This window comes from Chionomys nivalis, chromosome 4 (genome assembly GCF_950005125.1).
Source record: "Chionomys nivalis chromosome 4, mChiNiv1.1, whole genome shotgun sequence".
Classification (NCBI taxonomy): domain Eukaryota; kingdom Metazoa; phylum Chordata; class Mammalia; order Rodentia; family Cricetidae; genus Chionomys; species Chionomys nivalis.
In genome coordinates, this window is record NC_080089.1 from 96,077,028 (window position 1) to 96,103,403 (window position 26,376).

The following is a 26,376-nucleotide window of genomic DNA, read 5'->3' on the forward strand; positions in this document are numbered from 1 at the left end:
CAGACACTTACAAGGATGTCCAGGGAGACTCCCAGTCATTTCCACAAATGAGTGGAAAAACCTTTTTGTACAGATTTAAAGCAAATGACATTTTCCTCCCAGGAGTGTATATGACACATATATAAAAGAGAATTTTTTTAGTCAAAAGTTAAGCATTTGAGGTAAAAACTTGTGGGCCATCTGACTGTGTACACATGTCTCCTATCTCCCCTTTCACTTTCTTTGAACCACCTAACCTTAAAATGGTGCTGAGACTGTTTCCTTATCAACAGAAACAACAAATGGCTGTTCTCTGGAGTATAACTGAGCTCCATCTGTACATACAAGAAACTTGTTTTGTATCTATTAAACCTATTTCAGCATGACCTTCCAGTGACCAGTGCTGAGGAACTGAAGAAGAATTTGAGATTCACCAGACCCAGGGGACTCTTGAGCCCTTTACTGGGCTTCTGGGAGGTTTTTACTCCAGGATAGCTCAGGACTCAAAGCTGGGACAGAGAAGCACTGATGATACACTAAGGAGTTCTCATCACTTTGCCCGGGTGTGCTCAGAGGGCAGAAAGTCTTACAGCTGTTTCATTACGTTCTTGACTATGCTAAAGAACAGAAAGCAAGCATTCTGCCCCTGGCATTCATTGGGCAGCCAGAAGTATCCCTCCTCCTCAGGAGAACAAGCAAACTGCTATGGGAACAGGGCTCACAAAGCAGGATAACGTACAAAAGTCTATTCTATGTCGATCACAGTCCTTCTGCTAGTTAAATGAGTTAAATACAAAGAAAAAAAAAGTTCAGCATTTTGGGAAGTTAGAACCAGTCCAGGAGTACCTCACTGTATTTGAGTCATCAACACAAGAAACAAGCTGTCTCAGGACACCCTAGCAGTTCTTGCAATCAACTACCTCAGGTTTCTGCAGTAGACCTAAGCATATACTCTATTCTATACTATACTACACTACACTATACTATACTATACAACACTATAAATCATCTTATCTCTATAAGCAGGGAAGGCGTTATATTTTTCTGGGGATCAAGTATATTAAGTTGGTGCTGATACTATGAGTCTAAAAGATAGTATAACAGTTCCCAAATAATGAGGGGAAATTAGATCAGGAAGTTAAGAGCACTGTTAGGAGCACTCAGGTTTGCAGTTCACTCATCTCTTTTGTTTCACAAAATAAGCTCTCCCAGACACTTTGTCCCTGTTTTAAATAACAGAGGTCTATTATATATAAGAATATTTTGTAATCTTGAAAGTTACCATCCTAGAAAAAGTTGTACGGTTAGCAAAACATGGTCTTGTAGTAAAACGGGGGAAAGGGGAGGTGAAAGTAACCTTTAAAAAAAATCAACAAATGTGGATTTCCAACACCAACCACATTTATTGGCTGGGAGTATGGCTCTATGGCAGAGAGCTTGCCTAACATGTCCAAGGCCTTGGGTTCAATTCTCAGCACCTAATGAAGACACATCAAGGGTTAACTAGCCTTTTTCTACAATCCTTCAGCTATCATGAGGGAATCCTGGTATGTTTAGAGATGAACTGAAAGCTGATGTCACCATACATTTCTGATAGTTTTATGTCTCAAGGCAAACACTGAAACTCCTCGCTTTTCCATTAGCTCGATATCTGAAGGTAAGTCTTACAAAGACTGATCTAACCCTATCTATAAACTTTCCCTCAGATCTTCTGGATGATTTAAAACAGATAATTAACTATTCACTATGAGGCTATTAGGCTTAACGATATTCATTAAGGTTTTTTTTTAACCAAATTCTGATATACAGTTCTACAACAGTATATATAATACTAAGCCGCGATAAAGAACAGTTAGTGAAGACTGTACGCTTGGGCTCCTACTTCCTGATCAAAGCCTATTTTCTCCTAGACACAGTTCAGTCACTGCCACACTAACCCACCAGTTGGTCACACACTTTCACCAAATCCCTTGGTGTTTTCTTTCAGTCTATGCTAAGTGCAGCACACTCGCCGACCCAGAACCCACCTGCTCAGTCTCTGTCACGCCAGGTGTGACTTAGGTTCTCTACTATAGAACTCTCAATCCTTGTTCCTTGTTTCCCCTTCCCAAACTAAGCAAAAAATGAGATGTCTATCCCTACAATAGTCTGTAGAGGCATCCCAAATACCCAAAACCAAAGTAAAGTGCATTACAGACAAAAGACAAAACAAACAAACAAACCAGCAAAACCAATTTTCTAATTCTCTTACTAGTCTGTTATCAATGTTTAAGAAAAAAGGGATTTTTGCTTTAGCTTCAGTAAGTAAATATATCCATGTTGCACAGAAATGTTAACAGCCAGAAAATTAAATACATTCAGTTGTTACTCTAGTAACCTAGCAGGTTCATGAAACTGTTAGGACAGACATGACAATCACCTCATTTATGGACAGTAGTGTCTGTCAGTCTGCCTGTCATCATCTACTCATCCCTGTCCTCAGTCTTCTGGTCTAATATTGAGGTCATTGTCACTCCCTACAGGATGACCCGACAGCTCCAGGTTTGGGTAGGTGTTTCTTTGGGAGCCTTTAATTAAAGAACACTCTTTACTCTGTTATGATTCCATTTTACAGACAAGAATGTTAAGTCTGACCTGGAAATATCAGAGATGTTACTATAAGGATCATTACTTATAATAATTCTTTAAAATGTATGCCAGAGAAATACTTTTATAAAAAGCAAACCCAATGAAGATTTCAGAATAACAAAGCTATGCAAGATCTACCTCCACCTACCTCTACCTCCCTACCCCATCTACCTTCCAAGTTTACATAGTACTCCACACCTATTATTCTGTTTCGCCTTCATGGCAGCCATGGGTAAGAGTAACCCCACGAGAAAGATGAAACTCAGATTTGTGTATTTGCTTATTTTTGAGAACCCCATATTAAAGGACAGATCCAAGTGTGACAACAGGGTTGGGGCTTACACCTGCAATCCCAGCATTGAAGAGACTGAGACAGGGAGATATGAATTTAAAACCAGTCTAGACGACATAGTAAGTTCAGACTAGTCTAGACTACTCAGGGAGAACTGTTATGAAAAACAAAAACCAAACAAAAGAATCAATTCATGTCTTCTATGGCAGATGACTGCTTTTTCCATTTCCTTCTACACATAAGGAGTTTATAGCAACCTGATGAAAAACTAAATTTGGTATCTTTCTTTTTATTTTTCTATGTCTATATACAAAATAAAAGCATTTTTAACTTTTAGTCAGACATCTTTTTCCCAGGAGATCAAAAGAAAATAATTTCTTGCCTATCTTATCTATTGATGCTTGGGAGAAGGGTATGGCTGATTATATTCTTCTAAAAGTCAACAACCAGTTCTCAAGTTCAGTACTGTATTAGGTGTTCTGGAAGTTACAGAATATCACACAATGCGATGCCTGTTTTGAAGAGTTAAAATCTCCCTGGAGAAACTAACAGTGTCAGGTCAGCCAAATTATAAATTCAGTATTTATAGTATAGGTTTAAAAACAGAGATGCTAAACTTGAAAGATTTTTGAGGCAATGGGAGGAGCTAACTTGAACTGTAGAAAATGGTCAGAACTTGGGCAAGCAGATGGCAAGTGCAAAAGAAAAGCCTATTGGCAGATTATGATGGGAGTGAAGACAGGAGGAACATAATCTGAAAAAAGAAGGCTCACTTTAGGGTGGCGTGAAACCAAAGTGACAGGGAGAAGAGAGAGACTAGCGGGGACCAGGGAGGAACTGTGACTTTGGTCACAGAGTGGCATGAAGAACGCAGGGCCTAAGGAAGGTAAGCTAAAGGTAGATAGGTTGGTGCACTGAGAAGCCAGAAGTCCAGAGGGGCAACTAAGTGAATGACACCAGTAGTCATCGTGGGACTTTATGATCAGGTAAAAGGGAGACTGATTGTGTCTGTAGTTACTTGACTCCGTTAGGCTTCTGAATCCTCTAGACAGAAGCTATATTCACTATTATGTACACTCACAACATAGTGCCTGGCATTTGGTAGATACACAAACTTTCATGTTTGGGGATAATAAAACATAAGAAGCTAAAGAAGAAATCCCTCAGCAAAACAAAGGTCTACTCTGATTTCAGACATACTAAGTTAAAGTTAAAATAAGAATATCTACACATGGGGTATGATAAAGATAAGTTGTTTATATACAAACTGTCAAAAATAAATATTTACAAAACCAAAACAAACAAAAGGAAAACAGAACAACACTCAGGTAGAAAAGTTTAAACCACATGTTTTGGAAATACCCCATTTGGGGAGATGGGAGGAGTCGGTAATAAAATACTACACAGGGGCTGGAGAGACGGCTCAGAGGTTAGGAGCACTGACTGCTCTTCCAGAGGTCCTGAGTTCAATTCCCAGCAACCACATGGTGACTCACAGCCATCTTTAATGAGATCTGGTGCCCTCTTCTGGCTAGCAAGCATACAGACAGACAGACAGACAGACAGACAGACAGACAGAACACTGTATACATAATAAATTTAAAAAAATAATAATAAAATAAAATACTACAAATGCACCTTAATGCACTTGTCAGGAAAAGAGTTCAAGAACAATCTCAATTTTGCACAGCAATGGATGGTTTTAGGAAACACAGAGTATTATATGGAGATCAAACTTTTTACTTTCATTTCCTTTTTCTTTGTTCTGAAAAAGATTAGAGATAAAGGGCTCAAATATTAAACACAATGTATGGTGCCTACTAAGCAGACATTTAAATAGAGCACAGAGAGACAGTAAACAGTATATATACACCTTGCTGTTAAAATAGTGTCAAAAAAGAAAGAAAAAAAGTAATTGGAATCTAGAGCGGCTGAAGAAACAAAGTTTCAATCGGGAATAAGCCTATATTTATTTCTAAATAGTGAAAAGAGTGCAAAGTTGAACCTATCATCATCTAAAAATAAAGTAACATTTAAAGTTGGCATTCCAGATGAAAGATCAGCTACACCAGTTTCATTCTGAGCCAGTGTTATGTCTCAGTTACTGAGACAGCTCTCGCTTAGAAGAAAATACTATTTTCTAATCATTTTTGTTCTAAATGGTAAGAAACAGCTGAATAATAGCCTGGGTACTATAAACTACAGTCTGGGTATAAGGTTTGGCCCACTTTGATATGGAGACATATTAAAGACAATAAGCTGTAAATTCAGAAGGAAAAAAGCCACATATTTGTGGGTAGCTAAGAATAAAACAATATCTTCTGGTGTATGGTGTGTTGCTTTCATTGGTTGAATAAAGAGACTGCCTTAGCCTTTTGATAGGGCAGAAACTTAGGTAGGTGGGGAAGACAGAACTGGATGCTGGGAAGAAAAGCAGAGTCAGAGAGCCGCCCGCCATGAAGCTGCCAGGTCAGACATGCTGAATCTTCCCCGGTAAGCCACGACCTTGTGGTGACATACACATTATTACAAATGGGTTGAATCAAGATGTGAGAGTTAGCCAAGAAGAGGCTAGAACTAATGGGCCAGGCAGTGTTTCAATTAATACAGTTTCTGTGTTGTTATTTCGGGGGGCTAAGCTAGCCAGGTAGCACGCAGCCTGCCGCGCTCCACCTACAATAATCTTCAAAAAAGAAGGCAATATATCTTATTACATTATCTAAGATGAGTTTTCAACTTCTTCCCCCTTTTTTTGATTTTTGTTTTTTTGGGGTTTTTTTGTTTTGTTTTGTTTTGTTTTGTTTTTGTGTGTGTGTGTGTGTGTGTGGTTGTTGGTTTCTCTGTGTGGCCCTGGCTGTCCTAGAATTCACTCTGTAGACGAGGCTGGCCTCAGACTCAGAGATCCACCTGTCTCTGTCTCCTAAGTGCTGGGACTAATGGTGTGCTCCACCGTGCCTTGGCTGAGCTTTCAATTTCTAAGCATGCCTAGAAAATGAGGTACATACACTGACATCCCAATTAAACACTACTTATATTTCAGATAGCCATTTGTAGCTGCCATGCTAGTTAGAATTCAGAAACGAGGGAGAGTGCTCAACTAGAATCAGCCCTCAGCACCAAAAACAATTTTAAAATGAGCTCAATGATGATTTAGCACTTTGAAATTGTAAGTTTGAATCAGGAATCAATTTATTTTTCCAGTTCTTGGATGAAACTGGGTCTTGTGGATGCTATACAAGTTCCCTCCACCACCAAACTGCATCCTCAGGTCAAGACAGTAAACTTTTCATAGGAAACTCAACTCAAGTCAACTTAAACACAAACCATATTCCTACCATATTTGCAAACAGAATAGGCCTGAAAACTGGCAGTAATTTTGCTTATCCTTATAAATTACTTTGTGATGCAGATATTTAAAATGCAATTTCTTAAAAAACTTACATAAAATTAAAATATTTTATAGTAAATATATAATTTTCTACAGCATCTTAAGGTTCATTAGTAGCAAATAAGTATTTTTAGAATTTCTTTTATCTTTAATAATCTTATACATGTATACAATATATCTTGATCATATTTCTCCCTAATGAATGAACAATTCTGAAAAATATTTGCCTTAGAAATTACACTATTTACTGGATCTAACTCTGTTCTACCAACATGACTGCAAATCACCTTACTTTCTCCAAAAAACAAAAGTGCACAACATAATAATAATTTTGCAACAAATGTTCAACATTTTGAAATATATTAACATTTTAAATTCAACCATTCCAAAGAACATCAAAGAGTATGTTAATACATTACAGAATAATGTGGCAGCAAACAGGTACCTGTACATATGAAAAGATGTATTATATATAAACAAGTACATAGCAGGCCTTCACAGTCAGCCTTACACATATTCACGTAGAAAGAGGTCTTTCTATAGCTAACAAAGACGATGTCAAATTGAGCTAAGGCACTATGGCAATCTCACTGTCGGCTGTAACTCCCAGGCTAAGTTCCGTTTAGAACACCACTTTTAAGACTCAGGATTATTCTATCACACTGCTCTTCTAGTATACTATTGCTTTATATATTTATTGACCGAAAAGTTAACATTGTAACCTTAAAAATTCTCAACAAGCAAATACTTAATTTTTATGTGAACTACTAATTCTGGTTCCTTTAGCAAATAAAAGACCCTGTCTATATCAAAAGCAGAGACATTGTTCTCTGGAGCCAGAAAACAGTAATCATTACCAAAACCATCTCATCTCAGTCGTACACTAAAATACTTTAGAAAGCACTTTAGAAACTGGATCTTAGTGAGAACCTCACAAATCACACTATGGCATCAACAATTACCTGTGAATTCCTTGAGGAATCTAGGCCAGATCTGATTCTACTCAACCTTGAAACTACAGAGCCAGCCATTTTTGTTCGGCTCACCTTTGCCTTTCAACATAGGAATATAAATGCATGGTCACATGGGAGTATCAACTGATCTTCTTTTAAAGAACCATGACAATAAAACCAGATCAGGAGTCTAATTACATGTTCTGAACACATGGTAAATCGGGGAAGAAAGGGGAACATTTAAATAGTTTTGATTCATGATCTACAAAATTTTGAACACTTCAACTATGAGTTTAAGATATCTGAACCAATACCACAATACCCTTGCCAAAAACTGTACTGCAACTGTCTTTTGTTTACTGCTGTTGTTTTTTTTTTTTTTTTTTTTTTTTTTTTTTTTTTGGTTTTTTCGAGACAGGGTTTCTCTGTGGTTTTGGAGCCTGTCCTGGAACTAGCTCTTGTAGACCAGGCTGGTCTCGAACTCACAGAGATCCACCTGCCTCTGCCTCCCAAGTGCTGGGATTAAAGGCGTGCGCCACCATCGCCCGGCTACTGCTGTTGTTTTGAAGCAGGGGATCACACAGTCCAGCTTGGCCTTGAACTTCTTATACAGCCAAAATTGGCTTCCAACTCAAGTTCTTCCTGTCTCTGCCCCTGTGCACTAGAATTATGGGTACTCATTACTTCCGTGTTCCATATCTACAATTGCTTAGACATATACTGATCTCCATACTAAAGAAAGCTCAGAATTTGCAATGTAGTCTAGGTTGTCTGGTATGCCTGCTTCCTCTACAGCTGTAAATTCCACTATAACTCACGGCCTACAGGAGTACCATCCCACCTGCACATCTCATGCCACACCTATCTTCTGTTCAGTTATGCATTTGAAACTTGGCTCTTTAGGGGAAAAAAAAAAAGGACTGGGTTCTGTATTCAAGTCTTTGATACAGTAGGATCATTCAAATTTATGCTGAATGTTATACTATCAAGGAAAAGTTACATTAGATAACTGCCCGTTCATCTCTGAGTTCAAGGCCAGCCTGGTCTACAGAGTAAGTTCCAGGAGAGCACAGCTACACAGAGAAACCCTGTCTCTAAAAACAAAACAAAGTAATATACATCAGACTTTAAGATGTAGCCAGCAGTGGTGCACACCTTAGTCCCAGCAGAGGTGGAGGATCTCTTTGAGTTCAAGGCCAGCCTGGTTTATAGATCTAGTTCTGGGACAGCCAGGGCTACACATAGAAACTCAAAATAAAATAAAAATGAAAAAGATTCATTCTTTAACAACTGTCAAGTAGTACCAATTCTTAATATAACTTTTCCTATACGGTTGCAATCACCAACTAGGTAACACGCTCCTTCATGCTCTGCATTATCCATAAGCAGCTTACGTTTAATTTCCTCAACTTTGTTTTTCCTGTTATTTATATTCATAATCTTTTGTGAGAAAAACAAATTTAATGGAGCTATAAGAATAAAACTTAGTTGAATTGTAGATTAAGCTATAGTTCTTATCAATCATTTATGTTTCTCCATTTGGATTCCGGACATATAAGCATTTACTTTAGTTTCTGTTCCTCACCTAAAACTAAAGGGTTCTCTTTGGTTGGTTCTATTCTAGATATTTTCCTCTAGATATCTATTGTATACAATATGACTTCTATATAATGTTATAAAAATGAGCACCTTTTCCTAAATATCACTGTGGTTTCCTTTTTCTCTATCAATACTGTACTGAACAAATGTATCTAAAAATAAAATGTTAAAACTATAATTCACTTTTACTCTATAATTTGTTATAATTTTCAGACAGTGACATTGTTCAGGAAAAATAAATATTTGTATGTAGAGAAAAAAGCTTTATTAAAACCTCAATGAATATGCCTCTGTAAGACTAGCTTCACTTTGAAACAGAGTGGCAAACAATGGCTGGTGACATGTTCCTTCCAGGCCGTAAGCAGATGTGAGCAGCCACCTCTGTCACAGGAGCACTCTCACCTGGATCAGGTCCTCTAGCTCCTCTCCCTCTTCTCTTCAGTTCAAACTGTACTGTTTCTGATTTTTTTAAAACTTGAACTTTCCTTTCTCTTTTCTGAAGAGACTCATATCTTTTTTTTCCCATCAGTTGAAGAAAGGCTTTTATTAGGAGTGAGGAAACACACACATATAGCAAACACACAGAGAGAAAAAACCTCCAAGAAGCAGAGGGGAGACTAGGGAAGTCAGTGCCCCTTCACACCATTTTTAAAGTTATTTTAACTAGGCCAGTAAAAGCTGACCACTTAAATGACAATGGGTGGTAGCCACAACACCAAGCACTGAATATTATTTTTCTGAGATACTTCTCACAACAACTTGGCAGGTGGTTATTTTCTCTTTAAGATGACAAAATAAAGGTTCAAGGAAATTGAGTAATTGGCCCAAACACAGAGATAGGAAAGAACCCCACCAGGAAATGTCCCAATCAAGGATTTAACCTACAGCTGGTCAACTCCAATGCTCATGCTCAATCCACCCCCTCATATAAACAAATACCCTTTGTCTGCCTAACCTGAGAGCTGAAAGCTAGACGTGTCTGAGCCTCGCCAGCTTCCCAAGAGGCACTGAGGCTATCTATCACATTACACCTAAGCTGCCCGGCTACAACGCAGTGCTCCCTTGTCCTTTTATCTCTCTGACTCTCTGACCTGTCAACTTTTCGAAAGCTATAGTGGTCTTTAGTAAACTAAAATTTTCCTGAAGTGACAAGTAGCACCTGAGTTTAATTACTCACATCAGATAGGACCCAGAATACAAGTTTATCAGGTAAGATCACTGACTAGTAAATCTAGCTTTCTTTTAACAAGCAGTAATAATGATGAAAGTATCATTTTCTAATATATACTAAATACTCAATGAGCATTTTAAACTAAACTGAAGAGTCCTAAGCAATATTTAGTATTCTCTATCTACAGAGCTGTCTATTTCATGGAGTGTCTGTCTTGTATCATCTTCTAATATATACTAAATACTCAATGAGCATTTTAAACTAAACTGAAGAGTCCTAAGCAATATTTAGTATTCTCTATCTACAGAGCTGTCTATTTCATGGAGTGTCTGTCTTGTATCATCTTCTAATATATACTAAATACTCAATGAGCATTTTAAACTAAACTGAAGAGTCCTAAGCAATATTTAGTATTCTCTATCTACAGAGCTGTCTATTTCATGGAGTGTCTGTCTTGCCTACAGAGTTATGGTATTTAAATGTCCCTCTTAACTAATTTTCCTATATAGTCATAACCAAAATTCAATGGAGGCTTTTATACCACTTTTTCTGGTAACATTCAAACTAGTCTTTAAAAGAGCTGATTAAATTATCATAGATTCTCTAAGTTAAGGGGACAAAAGCAAAGTTAACATGGGCAGAGGAGTATCGTCTCTTCTTGTTTCTCTAAAACAAAGGGCAAAAATACTGTCAAGAATTTTAAGTGAGTTCTAGCCAGCTTTCCTAGCTTTGAATAAGAATTATAGTCAAGGGGCTGGGGAGATGGCTCAGCAGTTAAAAGTACTTGCTGCTCTTGTAGAGGCCTGGGGTTCAGCTCCCAGAGCCCACATTAGGTGGCTCACAACTATCAATAACTCCAATTTCAGGGACCCTCTTCTGGCTTCTGCAGGTACTTGCATGCATAAAATGCACATATATATATATACTCAGGCACACACACACATACATGTAATTTTTGTTTTGTTTTTGTTTTTCAAGACAGGGTTTCTCTGTGTAGCCCTGGCTGTCTGGGATCTCGTGTGGTAGACTAGGCTGGCCTTGAACTCACACAGATCTGGCTGCCTCTGCCTCCAGAGTACTACAGCATGCATCACCACCACCCAGCCAGATGTCGCTATTTTAAAAAAGAATTATAATCAAAATAAGCAGAGCATTTCAGCTTACCATGGCTGAGCAAGAATAAAGCTTAAAGTACCATCTGACTGAAAACATCAGTAAGGGAGAGGAAAGGAAGGACACTTATCTGCTTGTGGTCTGATGGCTACCCCAAAGGCATTTCATCCTAACCCTCTTTTGAGCCTTGAGCCTTGCAGAGGCCTGTAGGTCCTGTGCTTCCCAACTCCACAAGCAGCCTTAGGCTCCTTGCTCAGAACTAATGTGTTAAAAGGAAAAGCCTATGAACCTCAAAAGGGCAAAAATTTCACTTTTCAGTTTCTTGAAATCTTATTCCATTTGTCTAACTTTAATCTTAAAAATAATCACCTACAGTGTGTTGATTAAAAATGTTTCCCCTCATTAAAGAAGGTTATTCATGCTCTCTGTTATCAAGAGCTTAAATTTTCTAAGAACTGCTTTCTAAATGTTGATATTTAGCTTATCACTTGGAAATTCTGATGACAGTTGATGAATTTAAAAAAACAAAACAACAAAATCATACTAACCTATTCTCCCACTGCTTTCCAACTATTAGCTATCAATTTTTACCTTGCTTTCATAGCTATTAAAAGCAAAAGCATTACCCAAAGGAAAGATTTTAAAACAGAAAACAAGGGTTCTAGAAAACAAATCAAGTCAATCATGTTAGTTAGTATCTATCAACAGATAAATCTATATAATAAAATATTGTCATGAACATCAAGCAATCCATCACAGAAATAAAGCCAAATGAAAGAAGTTATACCTGCATTTTCATAATTATATTATTTGACAGATCAAAACATGAAGACAAACAAGACTTTTTGATAAAGTCTTAAATACTTACATGACACCTTGGAGAACTTTCTGGGGATCAGGGTCAAATAGCCTGTCAACATAGTGGCGACTGCTAGCTGTTACTTCCTAGAAAGTAGGGGAAAATAATGACATCTGAAGCCATGCAAATCACAAATCATAGAGCAAATCACCCACAACACCAAATAGCTGGATAGTCTACCTTAAGGAAGCAAATGGGGCTCCTTCCAGAACACATTTTATTTGCTCCCTAAAATGCTAATGTTAGCAGGGAATTTTTTTTTCTCTTAGTTATCAAAATAACTAAAACTACAGTATTCAGCTCAAGAAGCCAGTGGTCAATCACATTTTTAAGACCCCACCTAATTTAAAGAAAAAAAAAAAATAACAAAGTCCATGACATGAAACACTCTTAAGCTTGGTACTGAAACTGGTAAAGAAGTTTGAGAAATCAACAAGGGTAACTTGGTTCATTTAAAAGTTAGAACTAAAGGAGGATACTACTTTTTGTAATTAGTCTGTTAAATCTCTCTTAGAAAAACCTGTAGGTTAGGGGAGAAAGAGGACACTTGGCTCCACTAGAAACTAACCCGAGTGCCACCAGCTCTGTCAGCACGAAAGCATGAGCTCCACTGACAGCTGGATGTTGCATATGTCTGTGAGTGACACTGAGGGCCCATTCTTCTGTCTAGTACCCACTACAGGAGAACAGCTCCTCCTGGTCAGAGCTCCAAGGAAATCCCTCAGACAGACACAGGAAATATCACTGCTACCAAGCTGACCAAGCTGACAAACACAAGGCTGGGAAGATGGCTCAGCAGTTAAGAGCACTTTCACTTGTTGGGGTTCACTTCCCAGCACCCACATTGTGGCTCATAACCAGCTGTAACTCCAGTTCTAAGAGATCAGACACCCTCTTCTGACCTCTGTGGGTACCAGGCATGTATGTGATGCACAGACATACATGCAGGAAAAACATCTGTACACATAAAACAGAAATAGACAGACAGACAGACAGACAGACAGACATGACAAAAGAATTCTAAGCTAGGGTAAACTATGTAAATCTATAAAACAAACATACAAGTTATGCCACACCATTTAAGTTAGAGAGAGTCTCTAACTGAACCTGGAGGCTACCAATTTCAGGGCCTCCTGATCCAGTTCCCCAGTGCTAGAATTAAAGCGTATGCCACCATGCCCACTACTTTGGTGCAGGGACCTGAACTCAGGCCCTCATTCTTGAAGTGAATACTTTGCCAACTAAGCCACCTCCCTATCCCCACCCATTTCCTGGCTTTCCAAGAGTGAGCTCTTCCAGATTTCTCCAACTCTGAGACTCTCCTACCCAGAGGCAGACATATGGTTTTACAGTTCACCCCTTTACTCCACAGCTGTGCGTCTTCTGTTGCTTCTCAATATGTTTAAAACCAACTGAAGGAAAAGCTATGGTACATAGGTGATATATCTTAACTCAAATGAGTTCCTCACACTTTTAAAAAAGTGTGAATATTTGGTTGTCCCAGTACCTCTTGGGGAAAGACACTATTTATCCACTGACTGTCTTGGTGTCCTGATCAAAAATCCTATTTACAGGATCTGAGGGAAGCCCACAAGTTGATTTATTTCTGTTCTTCGTTTTCGCTAATCTGCAGACTTGTGTCAATACCAGTGTTGATTACCACAGCTTTCTAGTAAGTTTTTTTTTTTTTTTTTTTTTTTTTTTTTGGTTTTTCGAGACAGGGTTTCTCTGTGGCTTTGGAGCCTGTCCTGGAACTAGCTCTGTAGACCAGGCTGGTCTCGAACTCACAGAGATCCGCCTGCCTCTGCCTTTAATTCTAGTAAGTTTTTTAAATGATAAAGTTTTGAGTGTGCCCTTTCCCCTGGCCAACTGTGTAATTCTTTTCCAAAATTGTTGGCTATTCAAAATTCCCTCCTGTAAGAGCAACTCTTTCCTGTTCTGTGCCTGGTTCATTCAACACACCAAGCACAGTAGTGAGGAACACATTAAAGATGAAGAACTCATGCCCACAGTTTACAGTTTTGTGTTTCCTACTAGAAATAGAAAAGAGAAGTTTATGTAACACACTGGAAGGACTGTCTTAGAAAAAGAGTGCTGTGCAGCAGAGTGGATACATGGGAAGACAGTCAATGTCAGGACCACAGTCACAGGACCTGGAAAGCCAACACTGACAAGCAGCCTGTCAAGGTGCTGGTACTGAGCAAGAACAGAGAGGCTAGAGAAGACTGCTGCCTATAAATGACAAAGGGTAACTGAGATGTGGCTCACACTGAGCATTTCACATTGCCTTCTGCTGAAAGTTCTGTTCCGTGCCAAAGAAGATGCCAAAGACACTGAATGAAGAGCCTTCTAACAAGCTTCCAATAGTAAGCAGTCAACCATGTACACAAAAATATAATCCCCTACGCCAACATGACAGAAAGCAAACAGAGGACATGAGTACTTCTTAACATATTCATGCCCTTGCCTGCATGGAGCAATTCTTGCATTTCACTGCTTTTCTCAGTAGATGGGTCCCCTTTCCCCATAGTTCTCGTTGTTTTAGGAAGCAGTCTGGGAATGAAGAGCGAAGAATGAAGATAATGAGCCAGGTACTAAGTAATGATAAGAAGGTGGTATTTGAGTACAGGCCTAAAGAAGAGCAGGTCCTTACAGACAAAGAGAGAAACAAACACAAGGCTCTAAACAACTGTGTCTGTCACAATGAAAGAACAGGAGGCCACTACAGCTGGAGCAGAATGAGCAAAGGAGAAAGCAGTGGGAGAGGGATCACTACACAGATGCTGGGCAAGAACTGCTGTGTCAGCGTGGCGGCCACCAGCCTCCCGTGGCTGTTTTTATTATGAAATATGGACAGAAACAGAATTTTATCAATTTTAAAACTAATTAAAAGTTTTAAAAAAGTTTAAAACCATTATTAGGAAACTTTCCAGAATATTTGGAGTTCCCTGAAGGTATGTGAGTCTACCCTTTCAGTTGTAAATCTTGGGAAACTGAAATAAAAACCAAGTATTTCTAATAATTTTTCTGCACTACATAAAGTGCACACTACTTCCAAGACTTGCTATCACAAATAAAAATTTTGGCTTCAGATATGCTAGGATTGAGAATCCCTATAAAACAGCCCAAGTGAGGAACTCAGAGACAATCAATATTGTTTTTAAGCAGCTAAATTTTGGCACATATCTAACACAAACACAAAAACATACAAATAGATATTTAAATGTACTGATGTATCATTTAAATCAGAATGACTTGCTTACAGGTAAAAAAGAAATTAATGATCAGCACAGAACACAAACAAATTGAGAGTACTGGAGACAACCTGGGCTGTGCAATCACCCAAGTTTTAGACTTCTTTAGGAGCAATAAAAGAGAAGCATTTCCTCAATAGCTCAGAAAAGTGGTCAGAGATTTTAACAGGCAAACCAGAACAGGCTCTAAGTGCACCTCTTGAGCCACCCACGAACAAGAGAAATTCAAGTCATTCTCTCTTAAAAATCAATTAAAAATAAATAAATAAAACTCTTCAGGAAAAGTCTGAAATGACAGTTTGCTAAAGCCCAGATTTGCTATGAATAAAGGCAACTTATAAATGAAGAGAAGTATCCAACCTGAGTTTCGAGCTAAATAAGCTAAACTATTAGTTTACCAGAGAATGAAAGATGTTTATAGCTAGTAAGATATCAAAGTTATTCTAGTTCGTTACTGCTTTCCTCTGTGTTGTTTTACTTTTAGCCTCTTTACTTTTCACTGGGGCACAAAACTGTATGAGCAACGAGTCTCACTGTGACACTTTCCTACCAGATACCTGGATCTAGACCCCATCTCTACTATCTTCTCTTAAACCCGCTTCTTTTCCCTTTCTCGCTTGTAATGGTTCCCTTTTTATTTTCATGGTTTTTTTTTTTTCTGCTTTATGAATTTGCTTATCTCACTTGACAGAATGATCTCCAGTTACACCCATCTTCCTGTAAATAACAGGTTTTGTTCTTTATGGCTGAATAAAAAAAATAGGTGTGTGTGTGTGTGTGTGTGTGTGTGTGTGTGTGTGTGTGTGTGTGATTTCTACACTGTCTTTACCCATGCTGTCAGTGTGTCCCTAGTCTGAGCGCTGCAACACAACCTGAGTAAGCCTGTATCTCTACAGAAAGACAGCGTTGACTCCCTGGAATACACACTTGGGAGCGGTACAGTTGAATCATATAGTAATTCTATTTTTAATTCTTTGAGGACCCTCCATACCCATTTCCACAGTAGGTGGAATAACTTACAGTTCCTGTTTCCCACACATAAATATCTGTATTTTCTTGGTGATAGTCATTCTACTTTTTCCCACACTTATCAATATTTATGTTTTTTTTAATGATAGTTACTCTGATTGGCTTAAAATGGGACCTTAATGTGATTTTGATTTGCCTCTCCCTGATGGTGAACATTTGTTTCATGTATTTACTGGTCATTTGTGCTTCTTCTTTAAGGAGTATCTGCTCAATATACTGCCCATTCTTTAGTTTATTCTCCTGCTGTTTAGGTTTTTTATTTCTACAATTATGTTAATATAATATTTATGCCATGGAGTAGAAAAAAACAAAGATTTATTTGAGCCCTAGCTTTACCACTATGTAAGTGTGTGCAAAATTAAATTTTGTGGTAGAGCTCAACAAAAATCAATTACAAAAAACAAGGAATAATAATAAAAAGATTAGATAATTTGGCAGACAAAAAATTAAATTTTGTGACTGTATCTACTATAAAATGGCTACACAGAGCTAAGAGTATAGCTTAAATGAGATAATATGCAAAAATCCTCTATACACGGTGAACGTATACTACTCATTTCTAAAGAATTCTATTTTCTTGTGTGTGTTATGAAAAGAAAATGAACAACTGGCTAAGTCTACTAATGCCCTATAGTTGCTCATACTCATGATTAAAGTCAAACTTCAGGCAAGGACACCTGTCCTCAAGTAACAGCAACTGAATCTCAGAACCTACATAATTGGCAAAAAATAAACACATTTTTAGTATGTTACAGTTTAAAACACATTTTCTTATTGAACTTCTAATTCATATGGTCTTCAGGAATGCAAGATTTTTTAAAAAAAGATTCTACTGTAGAATTGCTAAAGATTGGGCTGGAGAGATGGCTCAGTGGTTAAGAGCATTGCCTGCTCTTCCAAAGGTCCTGAGTTCAATTCCCAGCAACCACATGGTGGCTCACAACCATCTGTGATGAGGTCTGGTGCCCTCTTCTGGCTAGCTGTATAGATAATAAACAAACAAACAAACATTAAAAAAAGAATTGTTAAACATTTATTTATATTTATTTTATGAGCATTGGTGTTTTGCCTGCACTGAGAGTGTCAGATCCCTTGGAACCCTTGGAACTGGAGTTACATACAGCTGTGATCCACCATGTACGTGCTGGGAATTGAACCCAGGTTCTTTGGAAGAGCAGCTAGTGCTCTTAATCACTCCAGCCCCCTCCCCCTCACTGTGGAATTCTGATCCCATAAAAAAATGAAAGTTTAAACCAATGACAACTAAGCAAAATTTAATAGCAATTAATGAAAAAAATCTGATAGAAACTTCAAATTGTTCACAATGTTTATCATTTCAGAGGAAGACAAGTTTATAGAAAGACACAAAAAATACAAGCTAAAACCCATGATATCTGAACTCTGAAGAGAATTCCATTTTAAACCTACTGCAGTTTGAAATCCATTCCTATCACTAATTTCCCAGGCCTTGTGCTAGAAGCTGGGAAGAGAGAGAAAACAGGCTTTCCTACCCACAATGCAGTCCCAGCACAAGTGAGTGAAATCCAAGCTGACTTGTAGCAAGTGGGACTGTCAATGTAAAAGTCAACAGAAGCTGGGTGTGGTGGCCAAACCTGTAAGCCCAGAACTCAAGAGGATTTCTGTGATCTCAAGGCCAAGGTAGATTACACAGTAAGTTCCAGGCCAATGAGAACTAATATTGAGACGGTTTGAAAACCAAAACCAAGCAACTCTCTTAAAAAACAAAACAAAACAAAAAAACCAAAAAACAAAACCCACGATTTTAAAAAGGGGAGAGGGTTGAAAGATAATATTTAGGGCAACTAATCTAAAAGACTAATATTACCTTATCAGATGAAGAGGGGGAAATAACACACAAGGTATGTTTAGGAAAGACAACTTAGTATTAAAATGTTTTAATACTTGTTTTGTGTTCCCATTTATTTGTTCCAAAAAAAAAAAAAATTTTGAAGTTACAACAAAGATTTAAATGGTTGTTCAGGCAATCGGGAAGATGGAGTAGAAAAAAGATAACGGTACCTACCTATGTCTTCACGATTCCATACACTTCTGTTTTCATGTCCCTCTACTGTAACTACACTGTTACAAGCTGGAAGCAATGGGAATTAGAGCCAAAAAGCTATATATACCATTTGGAAAGCCTAGTAGTTCCAAAGTAAAACTACTCCTTAGGCTGTATTTTATAAATCTGTAAAAACAGACCTGACATCTAATGAACAAGGACTAAGGATAGTACATGCCATGAGATGGCAGGCTCACCACCTATATCCCACCTCCCCACATCCACACTATCCATTTACCAAGATAAAACAAAAAAGTCTTAATTATCTGAACTTAGAATCAAATTCCATCCTACATATAAACCTAAAGTATATTTTGTTTTACCTTAATGTACAATCACTGCAGCACCTTTATAAAGGTCATACTTTGTCTTATTAGGACCTTTTACCAAAAATTCAGACATTACAGAGGCTACATAAAAATCACTAAGGATTCCATTTAAGCAATCTTAAAGCCTTTATCAGTCTATAGTGTGCCTGTCACATAAGTAGTTAATAAGCACATTTAAAAACATTTAATTATTTTTGGTATAAATACACCTGCATATTTACAATTTTACATGGCATCCTAAATCAGTTTTCTTTTTCATTTACCAGAATGAGGCTATTATGCCAACTTTCAAGTTATACACGAGTACAGCTAACACTTTTCATTTACAAACAAAAGGTATCAGTATGTAAACATCTATCACTACAAAGTGAGTTTGGTAAGGCTGGGAACAACTAATTGCCACGGCTTGTAATGACCCACCCAGTCAAAGAGGAAACCCCAGAAACGCATTTCCATCCCCCAGACATTGTAAAATAAGTTTCCAGTGTCTCCAAAAACATCTGAGAAAAACAACAAAAACAACTAACACTCTTCTGTCACTACATCAATATTCTGGAATATCAAAGAAATTCTATTCAGACCAGTCAAATATTCTCATTTATTCATTTTTAAGCCCTGGACTTACTGTACTTATTTTTGTCCCTGGAGAAACCAGGAATTCCATACTCAATAATACTGAAAACCAATACTGAGAGTGGCGTTTTACTAAATTATGCCTCTTTTCAAATCATACACTTCTCTCCTGGTTTGGGTTGTGATGTAGGATTCCCCTCTGTATGCTGTGAATACCATTGGTTAATAAAGAAACTGACTTGGTCTGAGGAGAGAACAGAGCTGGGAGTGGGAGGGCCTTAAAATGAATGCAGGGAGAAAAAAAGGCAGAGCCAGGGAGAAGCCATGGAGCTGCTGCTGGAGACTGAGGCACTGAAACTTTGCTGGTAGGCCACGACCTCTTGGTGATGCACATATTAAAGGAGATGGGTTAAAATAAGATATAAGCGTTAGCCAATAAGAAACTAGAGCTAATGATCCAAGCAGTGATTTAAATAATATAGTTTCTGTGTGATTATTTCTGGGCTGAGTTGCTGGGCAGCCGGAATCAAACAAGAAGGCTCTTACAACAGAATTGTGTTCTTTTAAGAACATAAAAGACTTAAAAACCTTAATACTACCTCATTCCTCACTATCATTTGAAGAGTTATGGGAAAATAAGTATCTCTCTGCCCAAGAGTTAATTTCAGACAAAAAAAAAATTATCAGATCAGCAGACAAAACTAAATGCTAAATAAGTCTTCCCTAATTTTGAGAGAATAACTTAGACTCTTCTGAAATACTACCAAAAAAGTACATTATTAACAAAGACAGACATTTCATGTGTAGATCACTATCCTGCTCTTACTATATATTTCAAAGTTCTAACTCATTTCCAAAAGGAGGAAAAAAAAATGCTGCCCCGCCCCATACTACTTAAGCCCAAGGCTTTGTGTTTTGTTTTATGTTTGTCTTGCTTTATGCTTTTCTGGTCCATTAGGACCCAACCAGACTCATGATATTCTTTTCAGACACTTCACATAATACATTTGCAGCTATTTTTATCTTTAGGCTTTTTTCTTACAAGATTATTCTTCGTTATTTCTAAAGTTTCACAACATCCTTTCCTTCCAGATTAATCAAAACTCCACTTTCCTATAACCTTAAGTAACGGACAGTTTCTAAAACGACACTTGACAGTTGAGCTGGGCCCCATCTGTCTAGCAATTGAGACCACTAAAATATGATTTGCTTTAATTCAAAACATCACCATGGAAATACTAAATACATAACTTTGATCTTTTACGTTGGAACCCTGATCTCTCAATGAATACAGAAAACCAGGCTTTATACATCAACAGAATTTATGAAAAGTATCTCAATAAGTGTTCATAAAATGTGGACATAAACTCCTAAACTATAAATCCAAGAACACAATTTTGGGCTTTTTCATTTATTTATGGAAGGGCACATACATATACCACGGTACACATGATGGTACATGTGTGAGGTCAAAAGGCAACTTGCAGGAGTCATTCCCAGAGATTAAACTCCACACTTTCAGGCTTGGTAGTAGGGGCCTCTTCCCTGAACCAGCTCATTGCCCCAATTTCATATTTTAAAATGTAGGAATTTGGAGAGCTGAACTGGACACTCAGCATACCACAGTGGAAAAGTTAATACATCCAATTCTCAGTTTTTCCCCAATAAAAGTTGACAAGAATGAACTAAAGACTGTCTGCTTCTTTCCAGGTAAAATATTCTCTATTACTCATACACAACAGAACTTCTCATAATAGAAAAGCCAGTGCACAGTTAGAATAAAGGTCATATGAGGAGCACCTTTTATTTTTTTTCTGTAGTGAGTTTCTAATTTAATAATATATTTTTACAGCCCTGATATACACTATTAACAACTGCTTTAGTGCTCACAAGAACCACAAAAAAAAAAAAGTGTAGCATCCGTACTTCTAAACCAAACACTATGATGTCTATCCTTTTAAGTCCAAGTCACAAAAAGTGATATAGGTCTATTTGATCTTGAATGCTCCTTCACCTTTTTTAAAAAAAATTATGTAGGTGTTAGGCGATGCCCCTAGACAGAGTGAATAAGCTACAGAGACCTGTGGTATAAAACAGTATAACGTGGCAATTCAAAGAATTAAGACTGTCTCTGATAGCACCAGAGGCTAAAAGGACTGTGAGTATCACAAAGACAGAGATACTTTCTGGGTTGGCTAAGTTATTCACATGCCACCAATAATACAGCCAATGCAATCGTCTAAGATATAGCAAATGCCTATATCTCAATCCTGACATAAAAAAGTGAGCTATCCTGAGTAAATTGGGAGCGTGGGGATCATGGGAGAGGGTAGAAAGTGGGGGAGGAAAGTGGGGGGGGAGAAAGGGGAGCAGAGAAAAATATATAGCTCAATAAAAGCAAAAAGAAAAAGGAAAAAAAGAAATGCAGGGGTCAGGCGGTGGTGGTGCATGCCTTTAATCCCAGCACTCTGGAGGCAGAGGCAGGTGGATCTCTGTGAGTTCAAGACCAGCCTGGTCTACAATAGCTAGTTCCAGGACATTTACCAAAGCTATAGAGAAACCTTGTCTTGAGGAAAAAAAAAAAAAGAAGAAATGCAGGTTAATAGTCACCTATAACAATCAAACTTGTATGTTTTCAAGGTCAAACAGAAATAGATATATTTTAGATAGGTGATCTTCAAACACTTCAAAGGCCTACAGAATGACAAATACAATGTTTTGCTAACATAGGGCTTTTAATAAAAATGAGACACATCTGCTCAAGGTAGTACCAATTTACTTCAGAGATGATGAGCATTGAAAAAAAAGTGAGCTACTTAGACACAAATAGATGTTGCCTTGTACCATACAATAGTTTTTAAGTTATTCAAGACTGCAATAGTGTAGTCTTTCTCGGTGCACCTCAAAAGTACTGCTGTGAACAGGCTGCCTCCCCTTCTCAGAGGCAGAAGCGGCCTTGCCATGGAGCTATCCATGGTGCTTATTTACACTCAGCCCTCACGTCTACAGTAGGCAAGAGCTTATCTTTGAACTAATTTACTCTTTAAAAACTTACTGCAGAATACTAATTTAGGGGATCTATTGACTGTTTTGCTCCTGTCGTCTTTTCCTAGTTACTTCTAACTCATTCTTGAACTCTCAGCTCAGTGTCTCTAGAAAAACTTTCCATGATTCTGTGTTATTATTGAACTAAAATCTCCAAATACACAGACAGGTACGTGTAGCTCACCACTGCTTTCCCTAACTTAATGCCGTACTTAGCAAATGTCAGAAGATCAAAACACATTACATGAAACAATCTGTACAGTACTTTTGGAGGCTGAAGCAAAACAATGCTATTGTTGTTTTAAGGTGTTTTTTATGTGTGTGTGTTTTGCTTGCATGTGTGTCTATGTGCATGCCTGGTGTCTACAGGTCAGAAGAGGGTGTCAGACCCCTTGGAATTGGAGCTGAGTTGCCATGTGGGTGCTGGGAATCAAACCTGTGTCCTTCCTCTGCAAGGACAACAAGTGCTCTTAATGGCTGAGCCATCTCTTCAGTTCCAACAAAAGGACCTTGAATTCAAGGCCAGTCTTTTACAATAAGACTGTCTCTCAAAATAAGTAAGAAAAGAACAAACAACAACAAAAATATATACAAAGCTTCAATTACATACAATGAGTGCACAATGTTACTGGAATTTGGAAGAATTAATGATCAACTTCAACCTAAGAAATCTACTTATATGGAATGGATGGTTCCTATGGGAGATAAACAATGTTGAAGTTCAGAATTATCTATGAACATCACCTTCCAAAGTCAGAGCCCTCTGAAGAATTCAAACTAAGGAGTGGTCTCCAAAGTATTCTTTATGAAATCCATGCAGAAATGGGCTTGAACTGAGGCAGAAAAATTACTAAAGCAGGATGCAGCAGGTGCATCTATAATTCAGCTACCCAGGAGGCTGAGGCAGGAGGAGAGATGGAGCCTACAAGTTCAAGACCAGCAATATTACAAGACAGTTCTCTCAAGAAATAACCAAAGGCTGGCAGAATAACACTACCAAGCTGGATAACCTGAACCCACATGATGAGAGAGCACCACACTCCTTCAAGTTGTCTCTGACTTCCATATACACTCGGTGGCACACATGTACCTCACCCCCACACACACAGACACATGATAAATATAATAATTAAAGACACTGTGATAGTGAATACACAAAGCAATGTGTCCTGAATGAGGGCCCTCATTCAAAAAGATGTGAGCAACACTAATAACAAACAGAAGTATGAGGGAAAAAAAGAGACAAAGATGATTTGACGAAGTTTAATAGAATGACGAGTGAAAGACAGTCTCAAAGTAGGAAGTCATGACTAAGTCTTCTCAGGAAAAAGAAAATGCCTCGTTAGATGTTATGGATGACATCCACACAAAGATTTGAGACTAGATGTGGGCGGAAAGTCAAGATGATAATGTAGATGTGTGGATTGAGTAGTTAAGGTTAAGCATGCAATTGAGGTCTCTCAGGAAGAAAGTATAATGGAATATAGATGGAAATCATTTAAAACAATTTGATTTCCCATTAGTCAGCTTAGTTACCACACTCCAGTCATCAGGGCTATGAGTGCCTTCAGAGCATTTTGGAAACCCTTGCATTTGCTAAAGTACACAACACAGGGCTTTGTACTTCACTGGCATATAGGGATTCACTCAAGTGTAGTGTGGTGTGTGTGTGTGTGTGTGTATGTGTAGGTCAGAGGTCAACATCTGATATCTTCCTGCTTCTATTTTACTTTTTGAGACAGGGTCTTTCACTAAACCTAAAGCTCCGTGTTCAGACTAGACCAACTGGCCAGAAAGCCTCCAGGCTCTGCCCCAAGTACTGATGTCACAGACATGGACTGCAATGTGTGGCTTCTTATGTAAGTACTGGAGATCCTAACTCAAGTCCTCATGCTTGTGAAGCAAGGGATTTACCCACTGAGCCAGTTCCTCAATCCCGATAGCTTCTAATGAATAATATGGAAACGGGGCTTTAGTTAGCTGTTTGAAAGGGAACACTTTTCCTTTAGCATGTAAGATCAGTAAGTTCAAACATTTGAAAGCGTTTGTCCAAAGTTCTGCTTTCCTAAGGCCCTATGACCGAAGAACTGGAAAACTAGAGTGAGTTTAGGCTCCCAAATGAGACTAAATTTTGCTAAAGAAAATTCTAACTCAAAGCGGAAAATATTCTTCAAGAAGTTTTTGAGTGAAATAAACAGAACATAATCATTTACTGGAAAAGTGAGACAAATAAAGCTTCAGTTATATATACTATAGAAGCTGGTAATGTACAAAAAGTAAAGAAGTCACAGGTGGAGCTAGGGCTGTATTCCAAGAGTACTTTACCAAGTGTGCACAAAGGGCTGGGGTCAATCACTAGTGGGGAGGGGCAACCAAACGTTTTTCAGATGAACTAATGGATAACTGCAATTGAATGATGCAATCAAAGGGGAACTGAACCGTTACGATACATCCTTTTTGCCGTTTAATACAGTGAGAGAACTCGTTGGTCTGCTCTCCTACAAAACATCCCTGGACATCGTCAGTGGAGTAACAGGCTAATGTGCGCAACAACTGGGTGAACAGTACTTCTCTAGTTGCAGTTTAAGTAAACAGCTTAGCATATCGTGTCCAGGGATAGAGCTGTTGACCGACTCCCAAAATTACATTCTGCACTGTATTGTAACCTTAGTATTTTCTAGATAGCACGCTACTGCATGGCTCTAAACCTGAGTGAAGTACTAGGTGCCTCTGGACACGTGAGCGTGTTTGTGTAAAAGTACAGAGAAGAGAAAAGGAACCGGCTGGAGTTGCAAGACTGTAGGTATCTTAACAAGTCATCTAGAATTCAACTATCATCTCAATAGGTTTCAACAAGTCTAGCAGACGATCAATCACTCTTTGCCTGCACACTCCTTTATTTCCAACAACAACAAATGAATCATTGGAGACCAACAGCTAAAATCTGTTGCAAAACCCTCCAAAGTTAGCTCCCAGCAACTTTCATTCTTGTTCACTCCATTGCTGGTCCTGTTCTTTTAAGGACAATATAGTGCAAGGTGAATGTTTTCTCCTTGGTTTGTTGTTGTTCTTTTTAACTTAAAAAAAAAAAAAAGAAATAGTATGACTTCTTAGCATATCAAGATGTGAAAAGCTAGTCTTTTTTCTTTTTATTCCCCCCTTTTGATTCCTCCTTCTAAAATGTTTTGTCCTCCCTAAAGAAAAAACGAACACCGGGCAATAGAAACATAGTTTCTCTAGTGTCAGAGCCGCGACCGCAGGAGAACAGAGAAAAGGGGGTCTAAATAACCAGACACTATAGCAAGAGTTGCAGCTGATGGGAAACCCCTATTGCCAAGAAGCAAGCGGCTCTGGCAGGTGCCTGAGTGTAGGGACTTGACAGAAGACGCCTAGCCTGGCACCTCCGTGCTGTGGCAGCTGAACGGCTCGCACCTCTTCTAGCCACAGCCCGGCAGAATGGAGTGGACGCTCGGTCCCAGGCCTGCCCTGAACCCCCGCCGGCAGCGAGCTGGGTCCAGAGAAGCAACCGAGCAGAGAGGGAGGCAGGGGAAATGCTCGGCCAAGCCCAAGCCGCGCCCATAGGCCGGCTGCCTAGAGCCCGACCTCCCCGCCTGCCGGACGTCGTCCTGGGAATCCGCACCGATGGGAGCTCGCGAGTGGGAGACGCCTCCAGCTCGGCCTGGGTCGCGTGTACCCCACATAAGGCCACCGCAGGGCGTGGTGCTCGGGAAGCTCATGGCACCGGGGTAATGTTGTGGGCAGGGCCCGGGTTGGCCGGCGCCGAGCGGGTCACTCACCGAGAGGACACTCATGCGGATTGGGGTCTCCAACAGGCACGCCATCTTGAGCCTTCCCACCCGGCTGCTGCCGGCGCCGGCGCGAGGCCGGCACTTTCGACAGCCACCGATGGGGCCAGCAGACGGATCCTCTGTAGAAAGCCAGATAAGCTGCTCAGAACCGACCGAGCTCTGGGCGTCGCTCGAGCATTGAAGGACTGGGCATAAGGGAGGAGAATGGTTAACCGCGCCGGACCCCGGTTTACGAATCGTCCTCTCAGAAACAGCAGCTACTCTCGCTGGGG

General features: G+C 38.9%; 1 protein-coding gene across 5 annotated transcripts in view; it reads right to left on the bottom strand.

Moving 5' to 3' along the window:
• Armc8 (armadillo repeat containing 8) overlaps positions 1–26,376 on the bottom strand; it is a 96,266-nt gene extending 69,890 nt beyond the window's left edge. For all 5 annotated transcript variants that reach the window (XR_009056964.1, XM_057766275.1, XM_057766273.1 and 2 more), the window contains exons 1-2: positions 26,093–26,376; positions 11,992–12,068 (exon numbers count right to left, since the gene is read on the bottom strand). Coding sequence is in view for 4 of the 5 variants with exons in the window: in XM_057766275.1 (XP_057622258.1) it covers positions 11,992–12,068; positions 26,093–26,137 (122 nt within the window). In the remaining variant the exon portion in view is untranslated. The remainder of the gene's footprint in view (positions 1–11,991; positions 12,069–26,092) is intronic.